Source organism: Dicentrarchus labrax, unplaced genomic scaffold, assembly GCF_905237075.1.
Source record: "Dicentrarchus labrax unplaced genomic scaffold, dlabrax2021, whole genome shotgun sequence".
Taxonomy (NCBI): Eukaryota; Metazoa; Chordata; class Actinopteri; family Moronidae; genus Dicentrarchus; species Dicentrarchus labrax.
In genome coordinates, this window is record NW_026136721.1 from 14,814,225 (window position 1) to 14,835,505 (window position 21,281).

Below are 21,281 nucleotides of genomic sequence, written 5' to 3' on the forward strand. Positions count from 1 at the left end.
TAAAGTTTTGCTGCTATGACACACTCAGACTAATTCATCATTACCTGAGCAATGAGGAGTGTCTTGGCCATATTATTATTATTATCATTACTAATAGTATTGCATTTATTTGTCTGGGACCATGTACAAAGAGAGATATAAGTAATTTCCTTCATCTGCATTCCCTGGGCATGGAGCACCAGAGTGTGTGTTAAAACAAGACTATTGTTTTGAGAGACAAGTCTTCCTAGTGAAAGAAGAAAGAAGTGAAAAGTTGAATTCATAAGCAATCAAACGCACCGTTCCTCAATTCAACACACTAAGGATTGTTTAAAAACGCTGCTGATAGAGCCTTTCTTGGTTTGGTACGACCAGTAGCTTATGGTGGCTAATGTGCTAATGTTGGACCTGGTTTGCTGACTTAATGACTCTTCTGCACTTGTGCTACTAGGTTAGCATTTTAGCTAAATGCAAGACACTCGTAATGAAAGTGTAGCATTTAGCGTTATCCCATAACTGTCACTCGTTGCCACAGTGGCTGCTGTTAAGCAAAAGTCAAATGGTCTCTCTTAAATCATGGGACAAATGGATTGATATGTATGATAATAAAAATTATTAATAACAGGTGCAAGTACTGATGGATATAAGATGTGTTCAGGGACCTGTTTGTCACATTAGAATGGAGTAAGAATTTTAAAACCCAAAGATAAGGTGATAGTTAATGGTTTCTCCCAGTGCTGCCAATGTCACCAAAAGTGTTTTAAGTTTAGATCACTTTGTCTATGCACTTTGTATTCCTCATTTGATTTTAATGTGTCATTTTACTTTTAGAACATTAAATTGTAATTCTACTCCAACTCATAAAAGGGAAACAATAAGGCCAAAGTAAGTCACATATTTAGTGTAATTTAGTTTAAAGTATAGCCTATGTAATGTGACAAGAGTTTCCAGTGTTTGTATGTGTTCATCAGAGGGAATGAGGTTGGAAACAACAATAAAACACGAGTAAGCTCAGGCTCCATGGGAAAAGATGGGAAACCCAGTTGCTGTTGACTATCAAACTTGGATACAGCACTGTATAAACTGCCTGAACTAGAGAATAATAATGTTTTATTAACTCTATAGTCAGATAAATAAGGGAATCTCTCAGAAAGTTAGCAGATTCCCCAAATCTTCTGCAGAAACTAACATTAACCTTTATCTTTGTTCTACATTAGAAAACTCTGCAGTCAAATAACCATGCCTCAAATAACCAGTTTGTCAGTCTGACGTTTATTCTTTAACTACCATTACCAAGTACTGTTAAAGGCGCAATACCGTGGTATATCCAGATCTCATCTGATGTTACCAATGTTAAACAGGTAAAGAACAAACAAGTGAAAATATTTTTCATAATAAAATCAACAATACAAAACACAGCCAGACAGGGACAAGTTTCAATTCAAAAGTACATTAAAATTCTGCATAAATTAGAGGCCTAAAGAACAATATTCCAGAGAGGTAATATAAAACTGTACATGACAATACATTTGCAATACATTACAATATTTATTCAAATAAGGCAAAATAGCACCATGAAATAAAAAAATTCTCATTCAAAACCACAAACTACACAGCTGTAACAGGAAATACTGCATTTGTAATGTGAACAGTGAAAGCACAGGAAGCATGTACAGAGTTCTGTCTGTTGCCTGGGTTGATATTATATGGACGACAGCCTGGAGATGTACTGTTAAAGTAAAGGGTGTGTTGATCTCATGTGCCTTCATGTCATTACTTTCTTAACTGTGGTTATGCTTTGATCAAGGTAATTCAATTTGTTACAAAATTCAAGACACATTTTAAAAATTGTTAACTACTCTATGATTTATCATGGTGACATGATGCTTGTAATGGCCTACTTTGGTCTTTTTGTACTTTTTTGTCTACTCCTTTTTTCTTCTTTAATCTCTTTGACTTTCTACCAGGAACAGTCATTGCTGTTGATCAGCCACAGGATCCTAATTAGTCATTTTTGCATGGAGTCCCTCCCATACATCCCAGTTTCCAACCCTCCTCCCTCTGACCCTCATCTTTCTATTTACTGGCATGTCATTGTCATTCAACCTCCTTCCCCTGACATGTTGAGGTGTGGTGAGGAGGTGTACAGTTGTTCTGTCCTTAAATCTGAGTGTTCCTTAATTCACAGGAAGTTGTTGGAGATCTGACGTTGGTGGTCAAACAAGTCCTCCACCTCTGCGCTGTAAGCATCACCTGATGAAAATAGACAAAGGAGAGAGGTGGAATACATGGCAACAAAAAGGGGAAGTATTGAGATCAATGTATGTGCATTTGTGAAAGTTTTCAAACTGTACCTGCATGGCATCCAAACATGTAAACCCGTGCTCCATCATACTTGCATCGACAGCGCATCACATTGTTCTGGAAATCAGACTCAGCCATGTCTAAGGATGGGTTGACCTCCACCTATCAAAGAAAAAAGACTAGTTCTAGCAAAATTCAGTCAGTCATTCTCCTGACATTTGAAAACAGTCTGATCAGATGACTTAAAGGACGATTTTCAACAGACACTGTGTCAACACTACAAAATATAAAAAGTATGATGGAAATGTTTCCAGATTCTAGTGTTATTTTTTTGCTGGCGACTGAACCACTCGCATATGCAGTTGTAAAATCAATGTTTGTCTTTTCTGTTGTAATAGATGGGCACGTGTTGTATCTCCTTGTACGCAGACGATATATTGTTATATTTGTAGAAAGTATAAGTCTCCTGAAAGCATATACATAAACTTTTAAAGGATTTTAAAGACAAAGTCTAGATATGACATTTATTAGCTGAAATCCAAACTAAGGACCCTCAATACTGCAGCCAAAAGTATCCACCATCCAGCTGAACTGACCATCCATGATTCCTTTACCTATCTGGGAAAATAGATTCACCCCACAATACTGAAAACTATTAAAGACAAATTTGAAAATAACATCTTAAATATCAACAGGTCATTTTTTGGGGAGTCTTCACTGGTTGCTGGTTGGTTTCTAGTTTCTCTCTAAGTCTAGACCAGGAACTCTGCAACAAGTGTATTTAAATAAAGTATGGGAACAAGTGACAAAGTAACAATTTACTTCAGACAGGGAACAGCTGATTTTCCACGGGGGCCAACTCGGAAGCCACAGGATTATTGTTCTCTCCTTTTCTATATGGCTCATGATGTATAAATTGGGGGTTCAAGTGATGCATGACATCACTTTCCACTGTTATCTTCATGCAGGGAAAAAAGGGGCAGAGATGCAGATGACAGTTTTGGGTTTGGATTTAAGTTGCAGCCTATCATTAGGCTGTAGCCATGGTTGGTTGCCATGGTTTGTTGTTTTCCACCCTGTCTGCCTGCCTGCACCATATATAAGAAAAGCACACAAATGAATTTTCCTGATGCACACATCAAACAGATAACCTGACCACATATTCAACAAAGCAACCCAGTTTAAATTTTTTTTACATACAGTATAAATCTTGTGGTTCCAATTATATTTACAGACAAACATTTATGATGTAAAATATTCATAATTGTGATTCTTTTTCATTACATTTTCAGCCAAATTTGGTGTCACGAACTTCATATATTTTTAATATTGCATGTTGAGTGCAGCCAATGATTTCAGCACATATTTTATCGTCCCGGTGTAAAACACCATATTAACTTGGTGGCAGTTGATGTCCTTTTAAAAGCTCTTGTAATAATGTGAAACAAAGGGCCCACAGCCAGTTTTACAGAACAATGAAAGGTCGTCACTGTCATGTAAAAGACTGTGAGCTAGTGCAGCTGATTTTTAAATGACGGAGCGATCAAGAGCAATCAAGTTGAGGTGGACGTGACTCATCGACTTAAATGTATGGTCCTAAAAATGGCTGCCACCCTTCGATTCTTGGTAAAGACTCAGAGAAACACCCAGCTGCATGAAAGACGAGTGAGCATCTGCGCCCTCCCTCCATCTCTCACTTCTTACACAAATTTATGAGCAGCTCAACTACTGTTGAACCACAATCACGACCACAAAGTGCTGCTGGGCCACGTCGTCGTGGCAACAGTGGATCTCTGCTTTATGAAATGTATGTGGTTTTTATCTCTTAAGACGTGGCTCGTCACATGTGTAAAGGCTCATACGGCGCAGTGGGACCACTCCTGCATATATTTTATACCCTCGCATGCAAGTCAAACTCAAACATCTTGATTTTATGTAAACACTCGGAAAATAATGAGAAACTGTAAACATCATCACTTGCTGCTGCCACTAAGCTGTCAGGAAAAAATAGAACAAATGACACAGAGGGAGGACAGATGAGTAGGTCACCACAGCAGATTGGATGTCTAGAAACAGACGAGACACTTAATGTCGAACCAACCAACTCCGCTTACGAACATAAAACTCTCTCTGTACAAATGTAAAGTGCTGACAGAGCTGTTCCACTGCCAATAAGACCGTACTTTCTGAAAGGGTGGACTAATAGCAGGTCTACTTTCTATATAAATCCAGACTAAATTCACTTTTCTTAAATACCCACACACCCTTAAAACTACATACATGCTGTACACCTGAAACAGCCAAGAGCCATTTAGCTGAAATTATAGTCTTTTATCACAGCTTTTATCTCACGTGCGCCTTCAGATGTTGAAACACCAACCCTTTTTTTTGTCCTGCTTTCATGCTCTATCTAAGAGGTTGTGTAAGCTACCATGAAGATTGAAGTGGATTATTTTTACTCTGCATTTTTATTGGACTAACAATTTCACAATTAACTCTACAGACGGCTGAGCAGACTGTATAATAGAATCAGGTGACATTTCACTTTAGAAGATGTTTTTTTTGTTTTGTTAGAAATAAGCCTCATTACCTGGAAGACGTATTCACCAGGTCGTATATCTGTAATGTCGATCCACTGGCAGTCAATATCGTGGCGGTAGGTGTCCCAGCAGCCAACTGAGATACCCTGCTGTCCCATGTTATAGCAGGCATACCTCTTATGGATACCTGACAGAAAGAAAAAAAAACAGTTGGAAACATATGAGGAGGGATGAAAAAGAGAAGATGATAATATGTACATTTTCTTTGCTGTCAGTCGCTGTGAATTTGAAATTCTACCAACAGCCTGGAATTATAACTAAATCATTTAAAAACCAGATCTTTTTTGGGGGACTTTAAAATGAATATAAAGGATCTAAGCTGCATAAAGCTGTCTTGGTTTTGTGAAGCCAAGATCAATTTAGGCTTGGCCTCTGATCTTACAGCCTGCCACTGACTTTGAATGCTCATTATGGGATTTCAGCTTTGGCCTTTTATGTATTCTTGATTTCCTTGTTTGTCACGATTCTGCTCTGGTTTCCAGATTTCCCTCAAGAAGCAAATGTATGTAACATTTATCTGTCAGTTGTCCTACCTTCAGGGCAGTAGGTGTCCTCCAGACAGAAGCTGGCTTTGTGACCTTCAGCAACCTTGGTCCCATTGAAGGTCAACAGGTCATAGTGGGTGAACACCTCGATGCTGTGGTAGTGCCTGAGGATTGGATCAGGATGGGAAGATTAATACATGGAGGAATTGATGAAAAATGACAAAAAGTTATCAAAGGAACATAAAAGATCTCCATTGAATTTGTTCACAAGTTCTCATCTACATAATCCTGTGAAAAAAACAAAATCCGATGTTTATTTGAGACATAGGAGCCATAAATCCTGTTAGGTTGTTGCGAAGGCGTCAAACAGAAACAGACAACAATTGTAAAAACACAAGTGGGCAGATAGATATCAGTTTGGTGTCGTCCTTTCTCTCATTACAGAAGCATTCCCAGAACAGTCTCTACCAGAAACTGGGAGTCAAACCATGTGTTTGCCGCTTGGGGAGGTAGTGATTGGGTTGTGGCTGGGAGAGACACCGAGCTGTGCCTCCCGTTTTGGGACACATAACCACAACCGCTGAGATAAGAAGCCAGACTGCTCTGAGTGCAGTCATGGCTCTGACTGTAACAACTGGGTGACCAGTGAGGAGGATGTTTATTGTAAACATCATTGTGTTTATTGCGTTAAATAACAGACTTTTATATGTGTTTGGTTATTTATAGTCCAGATCTCAAAAATATCACTGCACTGTGCTGCACCCAGTGATCACATTGCACTCGCCAAATCTTAAATTCCCATTCATCTTTTGCTCCAGACATTTTTTTTTTAACCTCTGGTAGAAACTTTCTGAACTGCCTCTTTTTCTTGTGCCACCTCATAACTATAGCCAGTCCTGTGCCATGGCAGAGGTTATGCTGCTTTTCTTTTCCAACCAAGCCCTGCAGCAGCTAAAATCACCACATAGTTACTCCCTATCTGGTTGAGGGCGTAAAATGAGCAGCTGCTGGTTTAAATGAAAACCTGAAAGCTGACTCAGCTGCTTAAAGCCAGCACTGTAAATGTCTAGTGTTGTTATGGAGAAGTCCTCTTCTTGGGCTTACCTGTGACACTGGTGCCATGTCCAGCTCTCTCTAGTAGCTCGGGGTCGGAAGTCAGCACGGCCCATGTTCATGATGCGGGAAGAGAAGCGCAGCAGGCGGCGGTGTCCGTAGGGCCAGTTCATCCTGGCGGCAGAGGAGGACAGGCAGTTCTCCTCATTAGCACAGGTCAGCAGGTGGAGGGGTCGATCCTCCAGGTAGGCCGTCTCTTGGACGAGCTGGGCATCCAGCACAAGGTCAGGAGCAGCTTTGGGGGTCAAGAGTCAGAGTTAGTTTCACTCCCATGGTACAAATATATGATTCTGCTCACATGTATGCTGATTTTGAACTCACTTTCTACACATGTGACTCCTGCAGCCTTGCCATCTCCTCCTCTGGGACAATAGACATTAGTGTTTCTGCGACACTGCTGGACGGACATCTCGGTGCCGATGCAGTGAGTTCCACTCAGAACCACCTCAGCAGCATCTGAAGAACCAGGCCAGTACCAGGTCTCCTGCACAGAGACACAAGTAGAGAACAAAATCATTCACACACAAAATCATTAGAGCTCATTTGTGCAGTTGTGTTAAAAAACTGCTGGAACAATGACAAGAAGATGTGAAAAATGTCACAGCTGAGGGCAAATAGCCACATCTGTTATAAATAAAGAAAGCCCATTTTTTATAGGAACTATCAGTACTCATTATCACATTTTCCACTCTTTTTCACAATTTTAAAACTGCCTGTTAAATGTTTCCCAGCAGCCCCCCTCAAAACACACTCACACTGCCCTTTCCATGCACAGTTCTATTTTCAGTTTGTTTGCTCTGTGAATTTCTTCCGATCTCTCTTCGCCTCACTTTCCCTCTTTTATTTTCGGTGTGCTGGAAGTGGACGTTTGAGAAGCCTGTAATTACCTCAGGCCTCGGTAATAACACAGCACAGACACACAAACAACAGGACGGAGAGAGAGAGAGAGAGAGAGAGAGAGAGAGAGAGGAGCACACAGAACAAAAGAGACAGAGGAGGAGAGAATGAGGCAGAAACTTGCAAAAAACTATTTACCTGATGAGCTCTTGAGGCAAAGCCCAAGCCCAGCTGTCGACAGACCACCATGGCCTCGTTGATGCCCCAGTTTTCACTGCAGACGGATCCCCAACGCCTCACCCCTCCGACTTCCATCAGGACCTCTACACGGCCCTCTCCTGGCTCTCTGCCTCCTGCCAGACGTACCTGAAGGTTAAAGGAGGAGAAAGTGTTTTCTTGTCAGTCTTGTGATAATGCCAAATGCCTGTCTGGGTACATGTAGGCATGTATTTGTGTGTTTTTCACCGTGGTTTGCATGCCAGTGTTGGGGACGTTGCAGCGGACCGCTACATCCTGGTTGTGTTTGCAGGTGTAAAGTGGCACCGGTCTGTAGTGACATTCTGTGATTGACTTCTCCCTGCCTGTACACTGCACACTGTTCATGTGGATGGGACCAGTACCTACAGCAGAAGGGTGTGGACAGTTGATTGATTAATATGTGTCTTACCAACCATAAGCCACATGCAAAAGACAGACTAACACACACACGGTACATAAAAGACTCTTAAACCTGATGGCTCTGCAGCCACAGATGTCCTCAGAGTGGGATTAAAAGCCCAGACACGATTGGGACCTATGATGTGGCTCTGAAACTGAGCTTAGCCAGAGAGCTTTCTGTCTAAATGACTCTACACTCCAGGGCTAGGCTTTATAAACCAAAATAGACACCAAAAATGGCAAAATGGAGGAAGATCTTTGAACACATCTATGTTTGCGTAGGTGTGTGAGGCCCAGGCTAAAGCCCTATAAAGCCCTATAATTTGGCCTTAAATAGCTAATGATGTCATCAAGCTTCAAGTTGCTCTTCTGTAACTGCACTACCCATGAGCCTTCACATTGCTGCTGCAACACACAAATTCATCTTTTCTATACTATGTGTTCACACAGCTCTGGTAATTTAGCCATGCTCATTATTCAGACATAACAGCACCATAGCACCTACTTTAATAGAGCCCTAAAAGTAACACTCAAGTGGTTTCCATGAATTACTTCATTACGTAAAGTAGAGAGAAGGAAATGCACCCACCATTATAGAACATGCTATGTGCTCATTTAGGCAGAAAGATAATGGGAGGAAATTAACGTGATTACAGATTTACTGCAGAGGTATGGCAAGAAAAAAAAGACAACGACTGAGTGTGTGGAAGTGGGGTCTTTTTCCTAGGAAAATGTTTAACTTTGTTATTGCTGGACAATTTAGTGGCTATATTTTCATGCCCACAACAAAAGCAGTGCCAAAGTAATGACAATCTTTGTGAACGTTTGGTCCTGCACAGGGCTGATTGCCTGACATCCTGGTTTCAAAGCCGCACTGACTTTTCACACACAACAGGTTTATTTTGACAGCAACACATGCCATTGTTTTGGTCGCTGGAACCTCCTAGCATAGTTTACACTCTTATAATTGGTCATGGGTAGAGTTCCTCAACAATCAGCTTCTGCGATAGAAGTAAAAGTCAAGCTGTAAACATTTTCCTTGGGTTTATTTGTCCGCACATGGGCCCATGGTTCCTGGAGTGCTGCGTTTAGCAACAGACACTTAGGCTGAGAAGTGTTTAGTCTAAAGGATCACTGAGCTATACTGATCATGCTCAGGGGGCATGGTGAACTCAGGCACTGATACAAAGTCTGTGACATTCAACACATAAGAGGTTATCAGGTCAGTAGCCGGGGGACTTTTTTATACTCTTGATGATTTCATGAAAGAGGCTCACTTTAGGACATGAGGACAAGTAAAACCCAGTTATAGTTTTGTTTAAACATGACCTCACTAGTCAGTAAATCTATGTAAATGCATCACTGAAAATCACCAGAAAGACTTCAAAGTGCAGTTTGACTTTATGTACACTATGTGTGTGGCTGTGTTTATGTGTCCTGTCTTACCCTGTCCCAGTTGAGCCTTGGTGAGAGCCTCTTTGGCCGTCCCAAAGCCCAGCTCTCTGCACACCACGCTGGCTGCGCTGATGTCCCACAAATGGTCACACACGGTGCCCCACTTCCCCTCTCTCAGCACCTCAACGCGGCCCTCCCCGATCCGGGGCCCTGACTTCAGACGCACGACAGGCTGGAAGGAAGAAGGAAGAGTTTAGGTAAGAAATGTTACACTTTTAAAGCCTGTCTGGATCTGGTGCTTATGGCTACAATTTCAGATTTAACACTTAACACCACCTAATAAACTGGATTTTGGCCTGGTAATGACATTCGTGTTATACTGTATTGTTCATTATCATTTTATGACAACTTTTTAGTCGTACTTATATTTTTTTTAAAAAACCTACAGGTACTAACATCTGCTCCAGAAGACACTTCCGAAAAAATTAATCTGACTCTGAATCTGAGACCTAATTGGTCTGTTCCTTTGTTTAGACTGAAGACAAAAGATTATTTTCTCCACATACTTTTAACAGACTGCTTGAGGAAAACAAAATAGAATAAATATTATTTTAAAATAACTGTTTGACATCTTGGGAGATTGAAATCACAGACAGGAGATGATTAGCTTGACTGTAAACGAGGGGGAAACAGCTAGTCTGGATTTGCAGTTAAAAACACGGCGACTACACAACGGCATTGTGTCTTTTTTACACTTAAAACTCGAGGTTTTACACTTGCTCACAGCAAGAAAACAAATAAGCATATTTCCTAAAATATCAAGCTATTCATTTTCATTTTCACACATTTGTTCATGATCTGTGTTTTTCAGCTTTCCTCTCCACACTCACCGCCACAGCAGGTGGTGCAGGTGCTCTGCCATAGCGTGTGAACTGGGATCCAGGGACACAGCGAACCACAGTGTGCATGCCACCGCTGCAAGGGACATCACTCCTTGGGATTGACAGCTGTGCTTGGCACTTTGAAAGAGAGACCTCCACTCCTTGACACTGCACCTTCTCCACCCAGTAGGCCTTCTTACTGATCTGTGTCTTTAGCCTGGGAAAGAAGTGGAGGAGGAAAAGAAAGCCAGAGAGAGAGAGAGAGAGAGAGAGAGAGAGAGAGAGAGAGAGAGAGAGAGAGAGAGAGAAAGACATAAGATATATATTTCTGGTTTGTCACATTACTCATACACAAGTTATAAAGTTACATCCATCAAAGAGCAGATGTTGACTTTTACCTGGAGGACGGATCAGCTAACTTGGAGTCCCACAGTTTCCTGAAAGATAGAGAACGTCACACTCTGGAGTTACAACTGTGCATCTTTACATCCAGTAGACTAAACAAGAAGCAGGCCTATACACTCCCACAGTCTGCTCCTGTGCTCCTTCCTCCTCCCATTCTACTCCCCCCCCTCAATCATCATTTCTTCTCTTCATTCCTTCACATCCCTACTCTTCTATTCTGTCTATCAAACCTTAAATAAACAAATTGAAAGCTACGAAGGAGACACAACATGCTGGTAAGGGCGTGTGTGTCTTTGGATAAACATAGCCTTCGTGTTAGAGACAGTGAGTGCGAAAGAGAAAGAGGGAGATTTACAAGAATGGATCACATAATTTCTTTCTTTCTTTCTTTCTTTCTTTCTTTCTTTCTTTCTTTCTTTCTTTCTTTCTTTCTTTCTTTCTTCTCAAACCACCACTTTCTTGTCATGATTTTGTTTAAATCTTCCATTTCTACATTCATGGGTATTTCTGTGTCAGTGTTTGTCTATATGTCTACAGTGGATGTCTGGTTTGGGGCATCCATGTGGAAAAATCTAAAAATATGAATAAGCCACTATACATTAATCCCTGCGAGAAGCCTTATTGAGGTCTGCCAACTCCAACAGGGTTTTCTAAACTGTGTCTAGTTTCATGGATATTACATTAAACTAGAGTCAAATCATAAAGGGAAACAGTGTGTATACACAAAATGAGGCCCCCTGCGCCTGGGCACACACACACACACACACACACACACACACACACACCATGCAAAAGCCTAGAAAATTAAATAAAAAGAAAAAGCGTGTATTCAATAAAAAGAATGATTCACACACCAGGCCGAGTCTGGGAAGTGTCCCTCTGCAACACACACACACACACACACACATTAGAGCTGACCACTTGCATCAACCAGTGTGACCACAGACAGGTGCAGCGTGACTGACGCCCTTCATGAATGTGCCTGAATTAAATGAGTCAGAACACCAAGTATAGACAGCAGGAGAGTGTACTGTGTAACCAGATTCATGATGCAATTAAATATTTGGCAAACTAAAACAGGAGATGTTTCCTCTCCAGGAGAACCCCAGTATCCTGGTATTCCACTGGTTATTGTGCACAGTCCCAACATTAGATGAGAGATGTGCGGCTGGAAGGGCCTATAAGAAAACCCACAATAGAAGCCCTGAACCACGTTGTGTATATGATTTCTTTCACAATAAATGGAAATTTCCATCCCCAGATAAGCTTACATTGTTACATGTAATCGTTTTGTTATGTTTGCTGCAGTTCAGTAGTGGAGAAATGTAATTTAGACAACCAGTCTGGTCCAGACAACTCGCCTCCTCTGGTGGATACATTTTCCTCTACAATGAATACACTCAAAGTGGTCAAATCTGCAAATAAACACTAAATCCTTGATTCTAGGGACTGGTGCTGGAAATGAGCCTCGGCTATATACGCATGTACAGTACATAGGACACTGCTTCTGCAAATGTAAATGCTTCTCTGTACTTTATCCCTTCTAAATACTAATAAACTAAATAAATAAATAAAACTCTCTTTGCGTAGCTGCTCTGGAAATATCTTAAACCTGCAGAAACAGATTTTCTTTGCGACTTGGGGGCAATAGAAACAAGCTGTTAATATACTATTGACAACAGGACCTTTAAAGTTAATACAGCGAGTTAGCAAACAGATGCTTATACACATTGAGCATGATGCTGATGAATGTGAGTTCACTGTCTTTTAGCTCTGTTGTTGTTCTCCACCAGGCTTTTTACTTGCTAAATGCTCCACTTTTCAACTGTGTCTACCTGCTGTTTTGTCTTAAGCAGGTAGCGCACCGTGGATTTATCAGAGGTGAACTGAAAACAAGGTTGATGAGGTGCTAAAACAGCCTGAAGAGTTGAGTGATGATTATCTGCTGGTTCTTCACTATGAGCGACAATTATTAATATAAAAATACATTCTGTAATTTTATAAATATATTAAACTGTTTAGAATTTAGTGGCATCTAGCGATGTAATTGCAGATTGCAACTTCTTCTTTTACCACTTCCAAGTGCAAAGTAGAAACTATGTTGGTTGCGAAATGCATGAAAAACACCCCCATCTAGAGCAAGTAAGAATAGGGTGGTTTGTCCCTTACGGGCCACTGTAGAAACATAGATTGTCCTATTACACACTGGACTTATAATACGATAATATAAAAATGTTTATTAGTGTAGGTACTTCCTATTTTGTGAACCTTTATACTTCTTTGGCACCACATTTTTGAGAAAAGTATTGAGATAAAATAAAATAAAATATTGCAATTAATTTCTCTCTTTATATTGCTGTTCTTTACTTCCTTCCCATCTGCCTTGAAATCTTTCCTTCTTTCATTCTTACCTTCCTTCTGTTGTTTATGTTTTCCCTCTTTCTTTCATTCCTATAGATCTATCTATCTATATAAACAAAAGGGATTATAAGACAGATTTCGCCTTATGTTGAAAAGAAGTGCAATGTAAATGGACGAGTTGTGTATGATAGTGTGTATTTGCTTGTGTCTGAGTGTGTGTGTTTGCGCAGTTTAAAATGTTTCATAACTTGACGGTAAATCAAAAGGAGAGAGACAGACTCTCAGGGGGTGTTAGTTCATGGTTTGGAGGAGGGGGAGGAGGGGGGAGAGAGTGCTACCCATATAATTGCCTGCTCTGCTTGGCAGTGTCTGCTGTGCGGTTGAGCAGTAGCATGTTGGTTCACACACACCAGACATGGAAATATGCACGTACATATCGACTTTCCCTGCCTTGCCTCTGTAAAAACAAAGGTCTTTAAAACCCCGGCGTCGTTACCCAACGTTATGACTGCATGCTGGGAAACAAGGAGCTAGTGATGTAAGACTGAAGTCTCTGTGAACTGGGCAACTTTTATGAGCATCTTCACAGGAGGAGGAGGAAAAGCATGTTCTTTTGGTTTTCAGACACATTTGAGTTGCCCTAACGAGAGTTAACAGCACACTGTAAGATGCTTTTTCTCTTTGCCAGGTTGGAAACACTGGTTAAGGCTAAGAGTTAAGGCACGCTCAGTCTTATAAGGAGATTTAAAGGAAGGGAAGAGAACCACAGCATCAAGCTTCAGGCACAAAAAACAGGTTGTGACCGCAGCACTGCTGAATCCCTTTAACCAGGAGAGGACTTTCTTACTTCTCAGGATCTTCAGTTCAATGCCAGGTTTTTTATGCAACTCTGACCACACAATACCATAAGCCACATTGGAGAGAGGAGCTGACTGTCAGGAAAGCAGAGATAACCTGTTATTATACTGCATGAATGCAAAGCTGCCTGACTGGAACAATTGGCTCACTCAGGAGACATCAGGTTGCCACACTGACTCCACAACAACCTCTAGACAATCCCATCAACTTCCATGGAATGAAAACTCAAAGGGGTCATAATGTACTTTCCATGAAATGTGGGTTTTAGTATAATTGCCACAAAGGCATAAAAAGTCTTTAAAAAAAGCTGTAACGGAGGAGGGGAGAAGGAGCAGGGGGTTAAAATAAATGAGAAGAACTGGAGAAGTTACTGTCAGCCTCAAAGAGAGTGTGGATGTGATGAAACAAGAGAGCTGGAAAACGGCTTTAGAACTTGCCTTTTGTAAGCACAGCAAAGTAGGGGAGTATTTAAACATCTGTAAAAATGCGCTGAGCAACTTAACAGGCTGAGACAAAGCTAGTCACACCAAAAAAACAACCACATGGCCAGAGAGGGAAGTGCTGACACAGCAACGGGTGTGAAGCAGGTTCAGCGGAGAGAATATTCTAGATTAGAAGATCTCTCAGACCATAATTACAGCTATTCCCGTGGATAAAAACCTCAAAGAAGAGCAAGCATGGACCACTGCCAGCACAGTGGGTAGCACCAAGAAGATGGTATGTGACTGTTATCATGTGTGGGTCAATATAAACAGTCTACAACCACGCCATATGGCTCTGTGAGGTTGCACTCGACACGCTCACAGTAACAATGCTACCATGCTGATGTTTAGCTGGTATAACATTTACCATATTCACCATCTTCACAAAGTCTAGTTCAGGCTGATTGGAATTACACTAGTTTTTTAAGTATTTTGTCGTGATCAAAGTCATGGACAAACTAGAATTTTGACCTGATGATGGCGCTAGAGGAAAAGTTAAGAGATATTTAAAGGTTTTAAGATTCATCCTAAGGAGAACGTGAATGTCTGAACCAAATTTCATGACAATCCATCCAGTAGTTGTTAGAGATATTTCACTCGAAAACACAACCTCATTGTGCACTAAAGACGATGTCAGGGGATAACTAAAGTCCTAGAATATACCAAATCTATGTACCAAGCCTATCCTTCCAGGAAATGTTAACATATTCCAATATGTAGACTTAATGAAAAATCAGAGGATCACCAAAGATATTAGGAATGATTCTCTGGGAAATATGGATATCTTTACCAAATTTCATGGCAATCCATCCAATGATTGTGGAGCTATTTCAGTCTGGACCACTGTGGTGAACCAACTCATTGCCATCCCTACAGCCATGCTGTTAGTGGGGCTAAAAATGGCTATTGTCGCCTTGGATGATCTACAATTTCTAGCTCAGAGACACATTTTTCAAAAAAACAGTTACCAAGATAAATATCTTCCTCAAAATATGTGAACACATGTGACACCAGATGTGAATCATCCACCTTGCTTCTTGTTGAAAGAAATGTTACCCTCCCCTCAGCTGTTTACTGTCGGGACAAAAATGGCTGCTCCATTCGTCTCCCACGTAGCTTGGTGGAGGCTGACAAAAAACAAACAACATTCTCTGGCTTCGTCCAGTCTTTACACAGACTGCTGGTTGGGTTTTTGGCACAGAAACATGATGTTTCCCCAGACAACTCTGAGGTATTTTGCAGTGTTGTTGTCCACATTAGCATTAGACTTGGCCATATTCTTCATTATGTCCTTGCTCTATTTTTGACTTGAATGGGCTCCTAGCTTGACCAAGAGGACCCAATTTACGTAAGGACACACTGGGTAAAAATAAAATTTCTTACATCACTGCATCCGAACTACATGGCTCTGAAGAACCCTTACGAGATAAGACACTATGAGAGAGTTATTCATTACTAGCCTATGGCCGTGGTGGTCAACAGGGCAGCTGAGGAGAAGCAGCAGTATCCTGCTGCCGAGCGGAGCAGAGCAGGACACAAGGGGTAATTATTGGCGACATGGAGAGACAGATGGTGCAGGGCAGGCTAGCGGTCAGTACAGTCGCCCTGTTAGCCAAGCCATAAAAAGACCTCTGTGGGCAGACAGACGGACACACAGAGGGTTGTGTTCGTGTGTGCACAACCGTATGCGTGTTCGCGTGGATCTTGTACATTGTTTATGTAGCGTCTCGTAAGATGCTGTGCGATGAGGGTGGAGGGAGGATGTATTAGTGTGTGTGTGTGTGTGTGTGTGTGTGTGTGTGTGTGAGTGAGGTATTGGGGTTTTGATGGTATGTGTGTAAGGGCTTTGAAGGTTTGTGTAGGTGCTTCAGTGGGTATTTATGGCTAAAGTTAGACGGTTGAGCTGGATCTATAAGAGACAAAATAAGCATAACAGCCTGACATTATTGGTTTAGCAAATGATTTGTGTTTGAGCGACAATAAAAGTTATGAAAACATATAACAAATAGAAAGCTGAAATCCTGTTTCTTTTCCTATCTGGCCTCTGTACTAGCTTTAGTAACTAAGCAGGGAGTTTTCTGTCTACATGCTAAACTAAATGTGCATCTATGATTGTACAGCCTAGTATAATATTATAACTAAGAATAGACTATGATTGTTGTGTTGGGATTCAACAGCTACAGCTCCCCTGCAGCCGTAATTGTTGATTAACAAACAACTAGCAAACAGACAATTGATCAATTTCTCTTTTTTACCGTCCAGTACAGCAATGTTTACACTGGGTTTGATTTAACCTGCAGTAACAGATTTCTCTGACAACTTGTGGACTGCCAAATAAATAAGCTGCCATCATCGACACCTTTCTATCCACCTGATGAATCCCAGTGAAATGTTCAAATACAGTTGGGTAAATGCTTCAGTCTGTTCACTAGATAGACCCTAACTCTGTCTGCTGTAGCTTTAGAGCAACAGCTGCCTGTTGTGTCTGAAAATGTTCTGTAGTGCTGAGGGGAAGTGCAGTGCAGGAGTCAGGTCTCGGGGTTTGTCACTACAAAGGTGATCCACTCCCTCTGTAGATATAAATAGCTCATTCTAAGGTAATGAAAACACAACTATCTTTATTTTTAGACGATTATACGCTAATGAAAACTTACCTATGGATATTTTATCACATTTCTCCCAATAGAGCTTCTTAAATGTTACACATAAGACCTTTAATATGAACATTTAAAGCAGCTTTAATCTGTTAAAAGGTATAAAATCTATTAATGTCATTTGCAATGGTTTTTGACTTGATATTTATAGAGACATACAGAAAGTTCAAACTGTCTCAGTGGTGTATCTACTTAAGGTAATTAGAAGCAAGTTCTCAGACTCTCAGACATACCACTCTGCCTTAGAAAGTGCTGCTGCACACAGTTTTCACTGGGGGTTTCTTAATTATATGAGATTAGGAACCATATAAGGGATGTTTCATGTAAAGACGCACACCATAATGATGATGATAATCTGGTAGTCTGTAGTCTGACATTAATAACATACTCTCTGAGACTATTTTAAAGGTCTGCGTTAAGGCCCACTCAGCCAACGGAGCAGACAGGCCCGGCGGACAGTCGGGCTCGGCTAATTCCACAGTGGATATGTCATGCCAAGTGTGGTTGTACTAATGACAGCAGATGTGGTTAACCTCTACTACGGGGGGGACGGAACAGCAATCCATGCATGGGGCTGCCTAATCCGTGAAGGGATGTGTAGTCACCGCACTTTTCCATCCATTTCACAACCACACACACCTCTCTCTCTCTCTCTCTCTCTCTCTCTCTCTCTCTGTTTTTCTGTCTCCTTCCTCCTCTGTCACTCTACCGTGTCCACTCTAACATACTCACCTGTAGGCGTTTTGGTCAAACGCTTCTGCAGCAGGGAATCCTAACATGCCACAGACAACACGGCTGCTGCTGAGGTCCCAGCCACGGTTACACACATGACGCCACCTCCCAGCATGCTTCACTTCCAGCACTCCTTCCGTCACCATACCGCCATGGTTGCCAGAGAGCACGGGCCGCAGACGAGCCTCCTCCAAGTTGACAGATCCCTGTGCGTGAGAAAACATGCAATTTTTAAGAGGATTAATAATTGAGTATGGCACTGCTTTATAAAAAGACGTAAACTTCTGCCCCCCCAGAGGATAGAGATGGATCTTTTTGAAGGCTTCACCCTCAACCCACATCAACCAAGCTTCCGTCATGCCCACTAAAACAGGATTTACTTAACAATAAACATGCCTTTGTTTAACTGTCCGCAGACAGCACACAATCGAGAGAAGAATAACATTATAAGATTACATACTATGTCTCCAATCATCACGCTCTCTAATCATCCATATTATGTACTGTCGGCAGCAGGAAGGAAACAAACAGAAAACAGACTTTGTTTAATGTTTCGCGATACGTGTCATGATGATTACAAAATGGTAAAGAAAGTGTAAACTAGGCAAGTTAAAAGAAAGAAAAAGCCAAACACAAGTGATAAATGTCTTGCAATTTCCCTTTAAACTGAGTTTCTTGCACGTTTGAAGAGTCGGGGCTGTAGATCTTCTGGTGGTTGGGTCCTACTGCTGCAGCACAAGAGCTGGATCTGGAGAATATCTGGTTTTGGGTTTGTCTCTAATTATACATGTCCACTGGCCTGCGGCTCCACAAATTACATTTATGTATGGGAGTCTGAATGAAGGCTGGATTGGGCTACTTGTGTGTGTGGATACTAGAGCAGGTGTGTATGTGTTTTTACCTGTATATCTTGCACATTGGTATCCAGTCCCATGTCTGGATAAACAGGTTCTGGTTCCACGTGGTTCCCACTGAGCTGTTGATTCCTGTCACTCCTCCGCTCTGACTGGAGTTGGGAATGAGGCTGGGCTGGGGGCTGCCTGTCTACCTGTCCCCCTGCCTCTCGTCGCACTGCTTGTGGACTGGTTCTTGCTGTCTCCTGTCTCTGCCTGTAGGCTGCACCATTGGCCAGACGTGAAAGTAGCTGGTGCCCTTGAGGCATAGCTGAACTAACCTGCGGACTTGCTCTGGAGCCTCCTCGATTCCGTCGCAATATCTGGATCTCGTGGCCATTTTCCTGCGGTGAGATGAGGCTGCGACGGGGAGAAGTTGGGTTGCGAAGGAGCGCAATCTCATGGCCTCTTGCAGAAGAAGAGATGTAGGCTGGGGTTGAAGGTGGAGCGGGAGGGGACACAGACTGTGGTGGGTTTCTCTGTCTTGGTTGGGTTGGCTGTTGCCTGGAGGATGAAGGAGGCTCCTCCAAGGCACCAGGTCTCCTATCTTGGCTGCAAATCACCCCCAGGTCCTCAGCGTGGGAGCAGTCATTGATTCCCCAACCATTGGAGTGACAGTCTGCAATGGACAGCTCTGTGCCCTTGCAGCGCACATTGTCCAACCAGATCAAACCTAACAGAAAGAAAGGGCAGTAAGTCATTGAATAAAAATAAATAAATTGTTTTTTTTCATTAGTGAGGTGTTCAAGACTAAACACCACTGGCGGGACACACCTTGTCCCTCGCCAAACTTGGCACTGTGCGCCCAGGTTAAGCCGCGTTGGAAGCCCAGCTGTCGGCACACCACATTGGCCAGGTTAAGATCCACCTCATCATCACACACTGTGCCCCATGCGCCATTGTAGAACACCTCCACACGTCCCTCGTTTGCATTGCGCCTGCCCACACCTGCTAGACGCACAAGCACCTCCTGGGCAGACAATGGAGGGGTGTAGAGGAGAAGCAGCAGGAGGAGGAGTGTGGACAGGGAGCTGAGGCACAGCATCCTGGAAGGAAAAAAAAAGGTGATGGGAATGAAATGGAAGCGGTGTGATGTTAGAGAAGTCGAACAGAGACGATCCATGTAAAGCAGGAGCTCCTAAATATATATGTGCACATGTTACCACAAAAATCCCAAAGATCACGCAAAGCCATGAAACTCACATTCCATAGTCTGACAAAACATATAATTAGAAACTTCTCTTCTAACCCTAATGGGACATTCCACTGTAAAATGAAAGATTGATAGATGTTTTTATCCTTTAAAATAATCAGAGTCATTTAAAGGACAGTCAGAGGCTTGAGAAACATTGTGAAAAAAAGTATAGCCCAACCAGGGCAGAGGGAGTAATAACCAAAGCTAAAAGTAGCCTCTCCATCCAGCCAACGGAAACTTTGGCTTTCCGCAAACCCTCAAGCTTAGCTGCTTGTATTTAGCCAACAGACACAAAAGCAAATAAACACCGTCATAAAAATGTTCTCACACATAAATAAAGCAGCAGGTCTGTGCCTGTGGGAGACATTTTGGTTAATGAGCAATGATTAATTCATCCTTTGACCACCCCTAAAACATTTTCTCCTAACAGAGGGGAAAAAAGATAAGGAGCAATAGGAGAGGAGATCTGGAAGATGAAAGAGACACCTTATAGTTAATTCATCCACTCAGGGCTCAGTCAAATTCTGCTTTCCATATGTCTATATATATACATGCAACAGTACAAACAAATATGCAAAAGCAATAACTCAGACTAGTGAGGGCTGAATTAAGGTTGTTAAAGGCGAGATGAGTCCGGATGAGTTCAGGCAGCTGCAGGGATGAAATCTTGAATTGTGGAGGGAAAATGGACTGAGACAAACGAGGAAAAACGTGAGACAAAAAGCTGAGGTGAAGAGAAGAAAGAGAAAAATGCTGAAGTAGAACTCACCTATCTGTTAGTCTCAGCCTGGAGTCACAAGGAGAAAGAAGGGAGCGAGCACTGGAGGAAAAGAAGGCAGTGAGTTTGGTCCTGCTGTCTCTCTATTCTCCTCTTTTCCCTCCCTCTTTCTTTTTCTGTCACTCCCTCAGATCTGCTATTTCATCCATCCCTCCCATTTTCTTCATTTATACAACTTATTTCTCCCTCCCTTTCATCAGGTTACACTGGTCCTTTCCATCACCTATCAAAGAAAATGAGGCAAATGAAAGCTGACCACTGACAAAACAATAAAAAGACAAAGGAAATACAATCCAAACATAAACAAATTTAATTTGTGCATCCCAACACAAGCTTGTTAACACTTTACGTTTAAGGCACATGCAGTATGTTGCTGTTTCGCAGCAGGTAGTTCAAATCAAACCAACCTCTTTCCAGGCTGCTCACATAGTCAGGATACCGCAAGACACGTGAGCTCAACTTATAAAAGACCTTGATTTCATAAGGATCTCCCTGTTTTTCTCTCTCCTTGTTTCACTTGGTCCAGTTAGTCAATGCATATTTATTGTAATGTTTGTGTATTTAACGTTGTGTATCAGTCTTACCCAATCCGGGGTCACATCTCACTGTAACATTTAATATAAAAAAAGAGGAAAAAAATCACTTTCCCCTAAGAGACTGAGAGGGCGTGCA

At 41.8% G+C, this 21,281-nt stretch overlaps 1 protein-coding gene across 1 annotated transcript; it reads right to left on the bottom strand.

Moving 5' to 3' along the window:
* Positions 1-1,228: 1,228 nt before the first annotated feature.
* LOC127354226 (lysyl oxidase homolog 4) lies at positions 1,229-20,732 on the bottom strand. Its single transcript, XM_051384000.1, has 15 exons — positions 20,601-20,732; positions 19,411-19,682; positions 18,645-19,309; positions 17,744-17,949; positions 10,650-10,688; positions 10,261-10,468; positions 9,422-9,602; positions 7,784-7,938; positions 7,517-7,684; positions 6,803-6,965; positions 6,473-6,716; positions 5,417-5,532; positions 4,874-5,010; positions 2,334-2,445; positions 1,229-2,232 (listed from the first exon to the last, which is right to left on the bottom strand). Exons 2-15 carry the CDS (start codon positions 19,679-19,681, stop codon positions 2,162-2,164), a joined length of 2,736 nt encoding a protein of 911 aa, XP_051239960.1. The 5' UTR covers position 19,682; positions 20,601-20,732; the 3' UTR covers positions 1,229-2,161.
* Between the last annotated feature and the right edge of the window lie 549 nt (positions 20,733-21,281).